Source organism: Musa acuminata, chromosome BXJ1-11, assembly GCF_036884655.1.
Source record: "Musa acuminata AAA Group cultivar baxijiao chromosome BXJ1-11, Cavendish_Baxijiao_AAA, whole genome shotgun sequence".
NCBI classification, from domain to species: Eukaryota; Viridiplantae; Streptophyta; class Magnoliopsida; order Zingiberales; family Musaceae; genus Musa; species Musa acuminata.
This window is the reverse complement of record NC_088337.1, coordinates 2,075,362-2,090,951: the sequence shown is the minus strand read 5'-3', so window position 1 is coordinate 2,090,951 and position 15,590 is coordinate 2,075,362. Positions and strand designations below refer to the sequence as shown.

General features: G+C 37.5%; 3 protein-coding genes across 7 annotated transcripts; all 3 read left to right on the top strand.

Moving 5' to 3' along the window:
- The first annotated feature begins 1,077 nt into the window (after nucleotides 1–1,077).
- LOC103970249 (heavy metal-associated isoprenylated plant protein 44) lies at nucleotides 1,078–2,599 on the top strand. The gene is made up of 3 exons (XM_009383952.3): nucleotides 1,078–1,342; nucleotides 1,947–2,022; nucleotides 2,105–2,599. The coding sequence occupies exons 1-3, from the start codon at nucleotides 1,145–1,147 to the stop codon at nucleotides 2,419–2,421; spliced, it is 591 nt and encodes a 196-aa protein (XP_009382227.1). The 5' UTR covers nucleotides 1,078–1,144; the 3' UTR covers nucleotides 2,422–2,599.
- A 231-nt stretch (nucleotides 2,600–2,830) lies between these two features.
- On the top strand, nucleotides 2,831–3,485 carry LOC103970248 (small ribosomal subunit protein eS17). Its single transcript, XM_009383951.3, has one exon. The coding sequence runs from the start codon at nucleotides 2,880–2,882 to the stop codon at nucleotides 3,303–3,305; it is 426 nt and encodes a 141-aa protein (XP_009382226.1). The 5' UTR covers nucleotides 2,831–2,879; the 3' UTR covers nucleotides 3,306–3,485.
- Nucleotides 3,486–9,104: 5,619 nt separating this feature from the next.
- LOC135596818 (uncharacterized) lies at nucleotides 9,105–14,951 on the top strand. 5 transcript variants are annotated; one of them, XM_065089004.1, is made up of 7 exons: nucleotides 9,105–9,284; nucleotides 10,461–10,874; nucleotides 12,436–12,570; nucleotides 12,657–12,699; nucleotides 13,087–13,146; nucleotides 13,342–13,456; nucleotides 14,594–14,951. In XM_065089004.1, exons 2-7 carry the CDS (start codon nucleotides 10,558–10,560, stop codon nucleotides 14,722–14,724), a joined length of 801 nt encoding a protein of 266 aa, XP_064945076.1. In that variant the 5' UTR covers nucleotides 9,105–9,284; nucleotides 10,461–10,557; the 3' UTR covers nucleotides 14,725–14,951. The 5 variants fall into 5 exon arrangements, with proteins under 5 accessions (XP_064945076.1, XP_064945080.1, XP_064945077.1 ...); XM_065089005.1 differs by lacking the exon at nucleotides 9,105–9,284 and adding an exon at nucleotides 9,331–9,355 and having other exon boundaries at nucleotides 10,458–10,874; XM_065089007.1 differs by lacking the exon at nucleotides 9,105–9,284 and adding an exon at nucleotides 9,478–9,498.
- The last annotated feature ends 639 nt before the right edge of the window (nucleotides 14,952–15,590 follow it).

Here is a 15,590-nt window from a genome sequence, read left to right as displayed (position 1 = left end):
TTATTCTCGAGGCAGTAGTAGTGCTTCGAGAATCTAGTGAATTCGTCTTTATCTAAAGAGAGAGTGAGGGAGCATCACTTTGGCATTTATTCCATGCAATTCTGGCCAAGCATGACTCAGTTATTTAGAGCGAAGAAGACAGCATGATCGAAGGAAATGGAAGATGGACAGTGGTCGTCTCTTCTCTCTCCTAGTCGGAAAAGAAAGATGCAGTGTACTTGGTTTGATTCTCTCTCGAACTTTTGAGTAGACATAATGTGAAGTACGATTCAGCGTTGTCACATATTCTCTTGTGGTAGGGCTGTAAAGACCGCAGAGGAGTCGGCCACAATTGGCCACTTCGAGAGAGAGATCTCTTCTTTCTACATCTGCCCATTAGATTCGGATATGAGATCGTTAGCTTGAATAATCCCTTTAGTTATCGAAGATAAGATTTTGGGATCAATGAAATAAATTCGCAAGAATTACATCATTTCATTGCCAATAGATTGATTGTATATTCTTTCTAGTAATTTTGAAGAATTGTTTCTCAAATTTGAATCTATCATATGGTCAAGCAAAAGTCTTGAGCTGATTGAGTAGAACAGTACTGGATCAGGTTCAGGTTGCTTGACTGCTACACTTCAGTGTCCTCAAAGTTCCGGACGATCAGAATATGTTTGTCTGGCTGCAGCTGCAGGGGGAAGCAAAGTGTTATATTCGCTTCAATACATTAGAGATAAAAAGGCATAAAACAGTATCCTAAGCATAATCATATTATTATTATCATTACTAAAATATTTAATATCATAATTTAAAATTAAATAATAATAGTCGTTAAGGTCTATACAAATAATTAGGAGAGTTACTCTTAAATTCGTCTTAATAAAAATATTTATTAGACTTTTTTTTATTGAACGATAACCTTAATTTATCTAATTAAATATGACTATATAATCTAATATCTTATATTTTTTTCGATATGCTAAATTATTTATGGAACGTAAGTAGCAAGAGAACTTGGCAGGCGCAGGGAACCAAAGAATATTAGTATATTACGCAGGAGATGGAATATAATATGATGTGATGTCGGGATGCCTTGAGCTTGCTCTCATTTAAATCTATCCCTGATGTGCTTCCTTTAAAATCCACAACCCTGTAAGCCATGGCAGCATCTCTAGCGACGGCACTGCACTCCTTTCTGTCCACCATTTACCCTTTCCGCTACCAGAGAAGCCACCCTAAGAGTTATAGCAACACATACTACTATAACAGCACGAGTAGCGGCAGCAGCACTCACTCCTACTTCGACGGGAACCTTTACACCGGGAAGATGACCAAGGGAAAGCCTCTTTCCTTGCAGGTTCTCTTTATTCCCATGAGAAACAACTCCCTCCCCTCTCTCTCTCTCTCTCTCTCTCTCTCTCTCTCTCACACACACACACACACACACACGCAAACACACACATGATAGTTTAGAAGGGGAAAGGCTACAGCTTTTGTTGAAGAAAATATGATAACTGAGAACAACTTTTGCTGCATGGATACTATTTGTAAGAATCTACCAAGAAATCTCCTACCTACAAGAATATTTTGATTATTTTCCTGTAGTTTGATGCGAGAATTTTGGGTCTACTCGCTTGATTCTTCGAAGATGGATTCTGTCTCGTTAATGGCGAGTTTGTTCCTTGGCTTCTTTACCCACCGTGTCTCTGTTCTCATAGCGTTAAGAATGGTGCACCGTTGTTACCATCATCTCACGCACAAGTCAACAAGGGAATTTGCACCACTATCAAAGATGAATCAGAGAATCTTTAAATCTTATCTTCTTAGTAACCATGTCATTATCTTTATTAAACAAATTGAGAATCAAAGATCATAAAAACTTGTCACGGACAACCTTCTTCTTGAGGGCCAAAAATCCCTGTCGCAGGTATTGAGTACAGTTTCTACTCTCTCTTCTGCAGACTGTGGAGCTCAAAGTGAGGATGTGCTGCACAGGTTGCGAGCGGGTTGTCAAACAAGCTCTTCTAAAGCTCAGAGGTGATTGTTGTGTTTGGACCAATGGGGTTCCAAAGGCCTTAGCTAAGTTTGCTAACAAATGGGAGCTTTTCGTGCATGGTAGGTGTCGATTCAGTGGAGGTGGACTTGGAGCTGGAGAAGGTGACGGTGACGGGGTACGTTGACCGGAACAAGGTGCTCAAGGAGGTTCGCCGGAGCGGCAAAAAGGCGGAGTTCTGGCCCAACCCGGACCTCCCGCTCCACTTCACCACGGCGAAGGACTACTTCCACGACGAGGAGTCGTTCCGCGACAGCTACAACTACTGGAGGCATGGCTACAACGGGGACAAGCACGGCCGTCTCCCCGTAACGCAGAGGGGTGAGGACGCTGTCAGCAACATGTTCAACGACGATGACGTCAACGCATGCAGCGTCATGTGAAGGTGGGAGACAGACGACGCCGGTGCATATGATGTGTACTAAGTAGGCTAAGTAGAAGCTGTTCATGTACATGTTGGGAAAGGAAGGGTGGTTGTACAATAAGTATGTGTTTGTGGAACTAATGTGGACTGCTTTCCCAGTGTTGGGAATAATACGGCTTAAGGCTTAAGCTTGCTTCGGTTTGACTTGCCAACGCCCATCGTACTACTAGTGTTGACTCATACACTGAATCGGTCAATGGATCATAATTCCACATCCAACAATTCCATTAAGAGGCTATAGGAGAAGTGGGCCATTACACAGATCAGGGCCCAATGGGCATTCCAAGTCGCTATTGATGACGTGGCTCACAATTGAGGGCCGGAGGGCCACGTCACCAACTCATGCTTTTTAGACGCACCTTAGGAAACCCTAACATATCCACAGCCGACGAGAGATCGAGAGAGAGCACCGCCGCGATGGGCCGCGTTCGGACGAAGACGGTGAAGAAGTCCTCACGGCAAGTGATCGAGCGATACTACTCGCGGATGACGCTCGACTTCCACACGAACAAGAAGATTCTGGAGGAGGTGGCGATCATCCCTTCGAAGCGCCTCCGCAACAAGATCGCCGGATTCTCCACTCACCTCATGCGCCGGATCCAGCGTGGCCCCGTTCGCGGCATCTCCCTCAAGCTCCAAGAGGAGGAGCGCGAGCGCCGCATGGACTTCGTCCCCGACGAGTCCGCCATCAAGGTGGACCAGATTGTGGTCGACAAGGAGACCATAGACATGCTCGGCACCCTCGGCATGGCTGACCTCCCCGGTGTCGAGAAGCAGCCCGATGCGCCGGCGGGGACTGGGTACCCGACCCGCCCTGGTGGGTACGGCGGCCGCAGGATCTGAGACGGTAGCAATCTTTAGATGGTGTCACTTTTTTTGATGTGTTTGCTTCAATCGATGGAAAGTTAGTCTTTTGATCGATATTTTGGTTACTTTGGATGTTTGGTGCCGTTGGAGTCTTCAATAATTTGGACTATTTAATGTTCCTTTAATTAGTTGATGGTAGTAATGTTCTTGTCTTTATGATGATTGTCTAATCTATCCCATATATCAAATGATTCACCATTATCTACACAGATGTCCCCCCTTGTTCTATCTGCAAGGCTTTGCAAGATCGGTACTTGTTGACAACTGAAGGAAATATAGGAGCCTATTATGCTAAATGCATAGTTTTAATTTTAGTAAAAGAAAAAACGTGGTTAAAGTAGCCAATGTACATGACATATATCATTTATTCTTAGTTTCAATTTCCAGCTATTGGTCCATGGTTGATGAGCTCTGAAAATTCCATAAGTCATGAAGTCTCTCAAAGATACTTGATGTGAAGTCTCACAAGATACTTGATGTGATGACATGTCTAATAAATAGTAACTTCAATAATAGCATTTGTTATTTGTCATGTGATATGGTGTTATATATAGTTAGTAGTCAAATGAAATCGATTTTACTAGTTAGGTTATCAAAATTGTTTTAAATTTCTTTCATAATGAATGAAAGCATAAGAATAAAGCTCATTAAATATTTAATATTTCATGAAACATAATGTATTGGGGCCTTTTGTCTAACATATATATAAGCATATGGTTATCCATCAAGATATAGACATTCTTGATGATTCAAAAGGCATAGACTTCAAGATACTAATTGTTTGTGAGTGTATCAACCCAAGGAGTAGTTCTGGTTTTGGTGTGTGCATCCAAAGATTGTTCTTGGACAATTATGATTGAAGGTAATTTTATATTTCGTTGTATATTTAATACATGGATTTTTTTGCTAGCATTAGCGGCATCAGAACATGCGTCATCCATGCTGTTCAAGACATAAATTATAAATTTGAGATGTTTCTTTGATGGAATTGATTTATTTGATTCGTTTATGAATTTTATTCAAACGGGTATTCCCTTATAGTTTTTATGTTCTTGTTTCACAACCAATTTGTCATGTTTATATTTTTTGCTTTCAACCATTATAATTGTAATATAATGGGTTTAAATATTTTGATGGTTGACTTTTTGGTTAATGAGATAATCTTCTTCGACATATCGTAGTTGATTTTCATTATATGACTTGTAATTGACAAGTTTTTTTTTACAATTTAAAGTTGTACTTTGCTACATGTGTTTTGATTCTCTTAAGAGGCTTATGTGGCTTATTGTGCATGTATGTGCGATACGTGATTTCAGTTGTTTCTTGTATTATGCATCAACATGAGGATTGTTGATGAGATTATTATGAGATGTCATATAAGGTTTCAATATTTGTAATTTAGGAGTAGCCACAACATCCTAAGTCATAATATAATATTGGTTGATTGATAGTCACATCTATTGTAAAGTAATTATTTTAAAATGATTATAAAAGGTTATATGACATTAAGTAAGATTATAATGGACTTGTGATAGGATAAGCACTTGGTCCTAATGGTTTAATAGTCATAAGATGGTAACTTGAGAATATAATTTTTCTAGACCCATAGGTATGAAAAATTGTTTTAGTACTCTTGTTATTGCTTTGATTAATTAAAGTATTAAAACTTGATGTAGATTCTATGCATGATGCACGGCTACCTATAGGAAGGTTAGAATTTGCATTAATATAGACTATTTGTTTCATAGCATAAAAGTTGATTATTATTTTTTATTTTATATTTTTTTCTTTTGCTCTTTTTTATAATTCTCTTATTTTAAGTGGTGATAATTTTTTGATCGGAAAAAAAAAAATTTCTTCACTCTTGGGTGCATGCACTTTGGCTTGGTGCTTCGTGTGGATGAGCTAGCCATTCTCATGGAATTAAGTATGTCACTTGAGAAAATGACATAGGAGCCATAAGAGTGATCCAATCACATAAGTATAATGCTCATTAGATATTATGTCGGGAAGTGGTTCCATTCTTGAACGCAACAAGGTAAAAGATCATATAAAAGTCATCAAAGAATAATGTGATTTTAGATTAAGACACTCACTAGCACCCTAATGAAAAGGTTTTCAGGCATGAAGTTTAACAATTTTAATGTGTGTGTGAGCTCATAATGTAAACAAGGGATATTGTTGTCCAACTTAAGTCTTTGGAGGTTGGGCTATTTGAATCATTTTTAATCCATTTCATATTGAATTTTCTCTTTACAGAATTTGGTCGATTTAAAATTCCTCATAACACAAATAAGGAAAATTGACCAGGTAATGAACTTTGGACCATGTGTGTACAAGGGGAAGAAAGGCTGAAACATGAGAAGTTTGATAAGAAAAGGGATAGTGCTGATCTAAATTTCAGAAGAAGGGCTACAAGTGTAAGTAAACTGTGTCCATGATGAAAAGAAAAATGAAAAATTATCAATACACTGTACAGTATGAAGCTAATAAAGTTTATCCAAGAAGGAAGGTCAAAAGAACAAAAGCTGACTTGAAAATAAAAATACTTATATATCTTTAGTGTGTTATGAATCATTTCTTGTTGATGCACTAAATAATGCATGGTGGATTGGTTTTGGTTTATCAATCCATATTGTGAATATCATGCAGGGCTTTCTGGAGTTAAGTTGATACAAAATGAACAACATAATTTTGGTAACCTTCTCATTTGTGACTAGTAAAATCAAATTTATTTAGTCATTAACAATCATGTAACTTCATATTATTATCGTTATTGAAGTTATCATTAGACATGTGGATCATATCAAGTGTTTTGTGATATTCCAATGACTTATGTTCTCAATATTTTTCCACTTGGTCCATTTATTATAACCTCAAGTGATAATATCTTTTTATGATTATAAAAATAAATATAATCATATACAACTCTTACTCATAAAGATACGAACGCATGAATACAACCACTATCACTGTGATTCATGTGTTGCATCCTTTATATGATTGGCAGTTATAATATTACTTGATTTGTTTTTTATGTTTATATGGTGTTATCACTAAGCCATCGGGAATTCCGTATACTAGATACGTGGACCAAATGAGAGAATGTTGGGAATTCCATAAGTCATTGGAAATATGGTCCACATGTCTAATAATATCTACAATGATAACATTTATCATGGTGGTGGTAATATGTAGTTACATGATAGTTATTGGTCAAATAAAATTGATTTTATTAGTCACGAAAACATTAAATATAAAGCATTAAAGCATGATATTAAATATTTCATGAAATAAAATGAATTGAGACCCTTGTCTAGCATATATATATATATATATATATATATATATATATATATAGGCGTATGATATGAACATTCTTGAAGATCCATAAGGCATAGATTAGAAGACACCAATTATTTTGAGTGCATCAATCCAAGGAGTTCTGGTGTGTGCATCCAAAGGCTTGTTGTTCTTAGATAACTATGGTTGAAAGTAATTTTATATTATGTTGCATATTCAATACATGGATTCTTTTGCATATTTCCGTTACAGATTTATAAATTTCACTATGATCACACTTACCACCCTTAGTTGGCCCATAATTTGGTATGTGAGTTTGTTTAGTATTCTGGGCCTTTCCCCTGTTACCTGAAACATATATTTTTGTTCCGTTTGTTTAACATCAATTGACGATTGGCTCCCTGTCTTTGGCATGGCAATTCTTTATCCATTTTGCCGCTATGGTTTCTCGCTGTATTATTGTCAATTCATGGATCATTAACTTTTCCTGTTCATGTTACAGATGTTATAGCAAGCTTAGATTCATGCAAGTCATAGCTAAGTATTTGGCTTCTTTAGTAGAAGTTCAAATTATTTCACTGATTATTTCTCTCTATTAAAATGATAAGCGAGTTGACTGATTTTGTGCCTCCCTTTCTTTGGGATAGTTGAACTTATTCTAGTTCATATATTTAATGAAGTTCAGATATTTACAAATGCTAGAGACTGTTAGTTTCCAATGTGTTTTTAAAGATGCTTAAATGTCTGGGTGACGATCTTTACTTGAATGCCAGCATCCATATGTTTATATTCCTGCCTACAGGGAAATAGATTTAGTGAACTCTGTGCATGTCTTGTTCCTTGGTGCAAAAAATAACTCTTTCCAACAAGATTAAAGCAGCAATGATATCAATCTATTCAGCCGGATATTACCAAATCTTTAAAATCCCAGGTGTTGGTCAATGCTCATGCTTGTTCTCTATCCTTTCTTGGGCTTTTCCTTTTGGTCACAGCCATTTATATCCTTCAGTGTTTGTGTCCAGGTGGGTGTTTATCATCCTATATAAATGGTGCATTGCATATTAAATGGTGCCACGTGGTGCTCTTGTTTCTGATGTGGCACTTGATTGATGATGTAACAGCGTTGGATTCGGTTTGCAAACACAACTTAGCATGTTGTTTTGGCAGGTGATCTGTATGGCTCATCTTGTTGGATCGTAGATTGTGTTTTGACAGAATTCGATGATACATGTTTGAAGCGACCGATAACCACCCAATAATAGCCTGTGGAGCAGCTGAAGTCGGCAAAGTGACCAACCACTTTATGTGTCACTGCTCGACTTTCTTATGTGAAGTAAGAATAGGGGCAGCCACTAAGTAGCAACGGATGGAAAAGCGAGAAGCATTTTGTCAATGTGGTTCCCACTAAATGTCTCGTGACTTTTCCATCAGCAAGCAAGTGAAAGAAACCCATATGGTCCCTCCACATCCTATCATCGTCTTCCCATGAATTTATACTTCACATCGTCAACACGGAGAAACACTTGTTTACGACCTTAATGATCGATCCCTAAATGGAACAAGATTCCTCATTGGCAAGCTGTCGATGGCAACTATTCCAAGACATACGATGTTGCACTATCGCCAGCACTGCATCCCCTTTATAAAGTGGATGCTTTAAGAGTTGGCTATCACCTCATCCATCCAACACCAACAACATCTGCGTGATCCCATATCCTCGGTGATCCACTCTCGCACGCCTCCTCGTTCTTCGTTTTCTTTTGCTGCCAACAGTTTAGTAATAGCTAGTTGCTTAATTCCACTCAAAAATCTATCTGAAGTACATCATCACTTCGAAGTTCAATTCTTAGAAGATTTGCACTTGATCTTCGATTAGATTCTTTTTCCTCAACATTTTTTCTCTGTTTTTTTTTGTTTTTCAGTAAAGTGGACTAAAAGATCGAAGCTAAAATTGCCAAGATGATGAGATGAGATGATGGCCAGGGAGCAAAAGGATGATATCAGTCGACCAATTTGAACTCCTGCTTTGTCCTTATCATTCTATAGCTCACAACTCCATCCACTAAACCCTGACTTAATCGGCTTGAAATCATGATATGTAATACCAAATGATAGCTACAGTATTACATTGTAGCAATGCTACAGTGTTCCGATAAGGAAGAAAATATATAAAACTGTTCAGTACACCCTGGTGTACCACTCGATACGTCGGTACCGTATCATACTGAGCCAATTTCGAAACACCGATACAGTACGATATTACATACCTTGCTTGAAATAATAGTCGGTGGTGTACTTCTATTCACAATTAATAATAATTGGCTATCCTTTTTATAATTTTATTTTAGATTAATTATAGCTTTACAAATGGAAACACGCATTGAAAAATGAAAAAAAAGGTAATTATTTATCATCCGAAATATTATTTTATCACACCATTACGATCAAGTATTTACTAAGGAATATATAATTTCTCCCTCTCTCTCTCTCTCTCTCTCTCTCCACGCCTCCGTTAATTCGTCGGGGCCGGGCCGAACCGAACCGAACCGGCATTATAAGGTCAGCCGATCCCTTCTCTCTCCTACTTTCTGCACTTCCAAAGTGGTCTCCTCTGCCGCACTTAGTTTCTAGGTTTTCTGCATCGTTTCCCAGGTAGAATCTCTTGCTTTCCCGTGGAATCTTGGGATTTCTGCTGTCTTTTCTAGGTTTTCTGCATCGTTTCCATGTAAATCGAATACTGACCTGGATACCCATTACAAAAGAATTAGGTGGTGTGGAGGTGATCAATACTTAGAAATAAATGGATTGAGGATGGTAGGAAGAAAAAGAAGTCAATTGACCAGTCGACCAGCCCGGTATTTTGATCGTGAGTACCAGGAACCGCCTTTTTGATCTTGTAGGATAGGAGTATAGGAATTCTTGGGCTTCTAAAAATCTGCTTATGTTTAGGCTTTAGAGTCTCTTGCTTTGCCATGGAATCTGGGGATTTCTGCTGCCAAGTTTCCATTTTGCTGTTACGGCGTCTTCTGATTTGTCACTTGGTCTCGGCGCCGTAAGTTAGTCCCCAACTCTGTCTGATTTATTGGCTTTCCCATAAAGTTCTGTTTTCGGTACACATTCGCGGACCCGTGGCGTCGGATTTTGAGGCAAGTGAGATACCTGGTGGTGTTTTCTGATTCCGAAGCTCTCGGCCTCCTATTGAAGTTTAGATCTCGCTGCCGTTTGAGGCAGTTTCTTGAAACATGAGATCGATATTGGTGCCTACGTTTTGGTACTGTGTTCTTGATTGGTGGTCCTCATCGACAGGAAAATCTCATTAGCATCTCTTCGTGTGGTGAAGTTCTCGACTTTGCTTTCGTTTGAGGTTAACTTCGATACTGAAAATATTTGATGTCCTAGTTTGGTGATATCACTTTGTTCCAAGATTATATGAGGAGAGCTTGAAGGAATCTTATTTAGTTTTTTTGCTCATCATTTGAGGTGCTTTTTATGTGTCATGGCATGATCGATAGTTCCTACCTGGCCTTTGTTTGTGATTTTTGAGAGCAGTATACTTGTGCAGCGGAATCTTCCAAAGCTTGATTTGTCATATCATGTTGCGTTATCATTTGTAGCAGTTTCAGCAACCATGTCAATCCTCATAATCCTTTTCTTATTTGCTCTCTCTCTCTCTCTCTCTCTCTCTCTCTCTCTCTCTATATATATATATATATATATATATATATATATATACATATATATATATATATCTTGGTCTTTATTAAAGATTTTTTTGAAGTATGAAACCAATACAATAGCATCTACATGAAATCTCTCTTGTTGCACCAGTCCATGAAGCACTCGGGGGAGAACGCAGAAACTGTGAAATTTTAAGTACCAAAGGGTCAAGTGGAAGGCTGAAGACTGGTTGTGTTGCAGAGTATCGATGCCGAATGATGAGGGTGGTGGAGCAGAGCAGAAAAGACATGAGGGTGTTTCTGAACCAAATATATATTCAACCTTGAATTTTAGTGGCAATGAGAGAAGAGGAGCAGGTACAGTTCCGCAGGAGGGTCCTGTGGACGGATCCGTGCCTCCTTTGGCACTGAGCATCACGATCTTCCAACCAGATGACATCTCAAAACCCAACATTAGTGCCTCGAAGAGTGCAGCAGCTTCTGAGGCAGGTGACAAGATTCCTGGGATGGCTGCCTCAAAGAAGGGTTTCCTATCTAGGAGTGGGAGCTATCAGGAGCAGTGCAGGTAAAACATGATTGATGTTTCTAAGTCTGTTTCCACATTAGATGCCATGTTTTGTGCATGAATGAATTGATGAATAGGAATTCATTACTTTCTGGAAGTAGGATTGTAAAATCGACATTACAGAATTCTTGGTTGCAGCATTAATATAGCCATTTGTCTCCATATGTTCTTTGATACCAACATATATCTTTGGATAACATCTCTCTCACTATGCTTCTCTCCTCTGGCCTTCACCCTCTCTCATTATCGCCTTTTCTCACCACTGTCCTCTCTTTCTCTCTTTCCTTAATTAACCCATGAGGGCTCATGCTTTTATCTGCTTGGCCAATGAGTTCTACGGATTCCTCCAACCTTTTCAAACAAATCATTTTAATTGTTTTTATTTTTTTGTTATAAAAATGTTTTTATAATTTTATATATTTTAACATGACGGAAATTCTTTTTTTTTATTACACTGTTGTCTAACCTTGTTGATTAACCCATTTGATCAATGGCCCAATTGTTTGAGGCTCAACCGGGTCACTGCTCGGTTCAGTTTTGAGAACTACAGAAATTATAGGGGAGCAAAAGAAAGGGAAGATGATGAACGAGATGAAGGGGCAAAAGAATAGATAAGGATCACAGGGTAAAAGTGAACCTTGCTATTCTCATTTGCTGCCTCTGTTAGCATTAAAACTGTTCTCTCCTTCCTCCAAGGCTCAATTGCAAGCAAGCTGGGATAGGTTTTGGGAACTTCATGTTAGCTGATATAAACCACTGTTGGCTTGCTATAACTTTGCATGAAGGACTGCCATGTCCTGCTTACAAGGACATATGAGTACAGCTACTGGATCCAATTTTGAGTGGAATTAGTTGCAAGCTGCTTTCAGCACTAATTGAGTTTGGTACATTCCATGGAACATGAAGCCATCATATCCTTTTTGTTGTCTGTTCACCTGTTATTAAAAAAATTCATTGATGGAGATAACGTAACTGCAGTTACCCAAACAAAATCTGTAAACAAATAGACTCAGTTGCTTAATGTAAGATTTCCTTCTGTAAACTTGTATTTCTGAAATAGCCAGGAATCAACTTTTGCTTAAATACATTAACTTGGGCATGCACATTTAGTAGCTTTTTTTTATCATTTTGGGAACCACTAAGACACGATTATGGAAATTTTTCTCATCCTCCATTTTTATAATGCTACTTGTATCCTCTAGTTCTTTTTTCCTTTTACAACTCTTGTATCATTTCTGATACCTGGAAGACTTTCAGTTTCTTCTGGTTTCTAAGCTTATATTTTATCAAGCTAACCGGCATTGACTTCCTGATTGCTGCTGCTCCTGTTAGTGCCATGCCATTCCATGTTTAAGGAGGATGAATTTGATTGCATAAAGCATGAACCATTGACTTCAGCTTTTGCTAATCCGTATCAACAGTTAATCCACACCTTGTGTTAATTGACTTTGCATTGTGCTTTTGCTGCTTATATGTTATAGTTAAATATTACAGAAGAAGTTTCAACTTTTTTCTTTGTCATTTTAGCTATTGATTTTGTGTTGCTGTAAAACTTGTGCAGGGTTTGTCAGCAGGAAACAGAAGAACCACTGATCGATCTAGGGTGCAGATGCCGAGGTGAGCTTGCTAAAGCTCACCGCTCCTGTATTGATACTTGGTTCCATACAAAAGGTTCAAATAAATGTGAAATATGCCAGTAAGTGTTTTACTTGCGAAGTGATTTTCTCGGTTCTGTATGTTGTAGATAAGGCTGGTTTCTTATTTAGATTCCTTTCTGTCCAGGCAGATAGCTGCAAATGTACCATTTCCAGAATCAGGACCGAGTGTAAGTATATCGAATTAGAAAGGGTATAGTTGGTTAATTCTGAGTAACATGAAGACCACTTTATTGGTTATTGGTATCACCAGTTACTTGTTATGAGCCACGGACCAATTTACTTTTTTTTTTGGGTACTTATCAAGACTATTAAACATATGGAGAACTTAATAACTAAAAATTAGTTTTAATATCATTCTCAATATATTGGCATGTATTAGCAAAAAATTGTTATATGAACCTTAGACTTCCTGAAGATTACTTTTTTCGATGTAGTTAGCACCCTATGTTACAACTTTTAGATATTATTCAGGTTAGAGGTTTGTTATATTCAGGAAGTTGCTGGGTAATCTAGTAAGGTTTATTTTGTGTTTTCCTTTTCCATTTGCTGTATAGGTAAATAACTGGGTCTGGAGGATCAACACAGCTTACATCATGGGACAAGAACGTGAAAGGGTATTTATAATTCTAAGGTTGCTTGAGCTACAATTTAGCATTGCATGATCTGCATCATTGAGTACTCAAATGTTCATGGAATAAATTTCCTATTTTCCAGCACCAACACCGTGATTGTTGTTGCCATTTTGTCATCTTCATTGTAGATTTCATTCCGTTGCTTATATGTACTTGTTTGGTTCTTTGTGCTGTCAGGGATGCTTTAGCCCATTTTGGGTTGCATTTGCCATTTTAGTTGGCGGACTCTTGTTGGATGTGCTAGTCTCGGTTTCTCTTGGTGTTTCTGCACTGCCTGTGAACATCATAATTGGTAACATTTGTATCCTACCAGAAGCACATATCTATTTAGTTCATCAATTTTATTTGACTGTTTATCTCCAAACTGTGTGTTTGATCATCTTAAACAGAACATTTAGTTGATTGGATGAATACATGTTGTTCTTTAGGCAACAATTTAGAGAAAGAGATTGAAAAAATTGTGATGGTGAATCGGCTTAAAAAAAAGATATATGAATACTTTTTTACTGCTATATAACTGGCATTCTGATAAACTCCTACAGAGATCTATTGTCTACACGATGCAGACAACTACCCAAAATTCTGGAACTTTAGACTTTAGGAGTCATATTGATTTGATTCATGAGATAAAAGGTGAGCGAGGAAGTCTACTTATTTGCTGATCCGAAGTTTCTTGCATAAATTACCTCAGATATGCACTGGGGATTTTTCTGAAGTGTTTATTTTAAGTTAACAGCCAGTTGCACATGTCTTCTCTATCATCCAGCTCTTTGCTATTAAAATCAAGCCCCTTTTTCCTTTCCCTTCCAGTGCGATGGTATCATTTTGAGTGGCTTCTCATGATCCTCGTACATGTTTATAAGCTTTGGATTCATAACAGCTACAGTAAATTTATTTGAACACCATCCTCATATATCATTCATTAAGAATTAAATTGGTTGAAACATGGAAGAAAAATGGTGCACAAGTGGGCAAGCGATCAGATTATTCTATTGTAAGTTGTAACCAACTGGAATGTCTATTCTCACAAGGAGTTTGCTCAAATCACTTATTGTGAAGCTATTTTAAGAGTAAGACTGAGAGTCTAGATTAAAATGATTGAGAACCCAAGGGTGTGGTTGAAGCATTGACTACTGTAATGAGAAGTGTTTTATTTAGATTGTACATGACCATGCTAAGATGGACACTTAGATTTGTGTGATTGTCATATAATACATTTAATTCAATGTTCCTTTCATGCACATGATTTCCCCGAGGAAAATTAATCGTTGAGTGTTTACCAGTACAAGAATGAACAGGCAGAACCCTTCTTGACATTGCTGTTTTGTATTATTTGGAATCTAACTTATTGTCTTCTTATATTCTGAGAAAAAAAGTTCAAGAAATTATGTACATATGTGTCATGTGATGTAGATAGCAAACGCTGCAGGTGTTCTTATCGTACTCGGATTAGGCACTTCCTTTCGGCTCGCACTAGAATGCTGTCAAGAGTGGGGTGCGAGGAGAAACCTCCAACTGACACAAGTGACCCTAAATCCTGGATACCATCCAACAGTGTAAGACCGTAAATAATGTATGACTACAGTACACTTGTTTCCATTTTTTTTTTACCTGTAACATGCAGAAAATTTGTCGCCATATATTATAGGCTGAATACCAGGCATAATTTGTGTACAGTCAAACATTTTTCTTTGAGTAAATACATCCGATCTGTAAGAAAACACCTTAATAATCAGCTTGTATTTTATATGCTATAACTTGAATGAATAAATTTGTCTGTTTGATTCTGATGCATGTAGAACTTTTCTATGCTTAAATCCGGTGTGGTGTTCATGTCAAGGTTTGGCTTCTTGTTTCATGATCCTTATGATACAAGTCATTTAGGCTTGAATCATATGGTTTGGAGCTATAGTCATGTAGTTAAATTATGAAATTTCTTTCAGCGTCAAATTTTGTTTTTTTTATTCCGAATTTGAGCTACTATTTCTCAATTAATATTATGAGGTCATCATATAAAAAAGCCTTTCTCATTTTTCATGGATGTCATCTGAACTAAAGGATTCATTTTGCTAGAATATGTGGAAATACAACCTTTTCTGTCAGCATCCAAGAATTGTTTGTGGTGAGCTTCTATTATCTATTCAGCTGGATGTTGCCCTCTATCATGGGTGGGTTTCATATTTCTATATTTCATGACTGGTTAATGTGTGGTCGTTCATTCACTTCACATGGATAGCAGATGGTCGGTCATGATTGGTCCTGATATAGTAAGGAAATTGAAACAAAGGAAAAAAATTTGCATCAAGAAAAAACAAATTATACTAGAAAAAAAAATCTCCAAAAGAGTTAATTTATTTAGCAAAAGAAAACAATCAATTTCCCATAATCAAGTCACTGTGTCTGCATTAACTTAGATCAGTATTTTA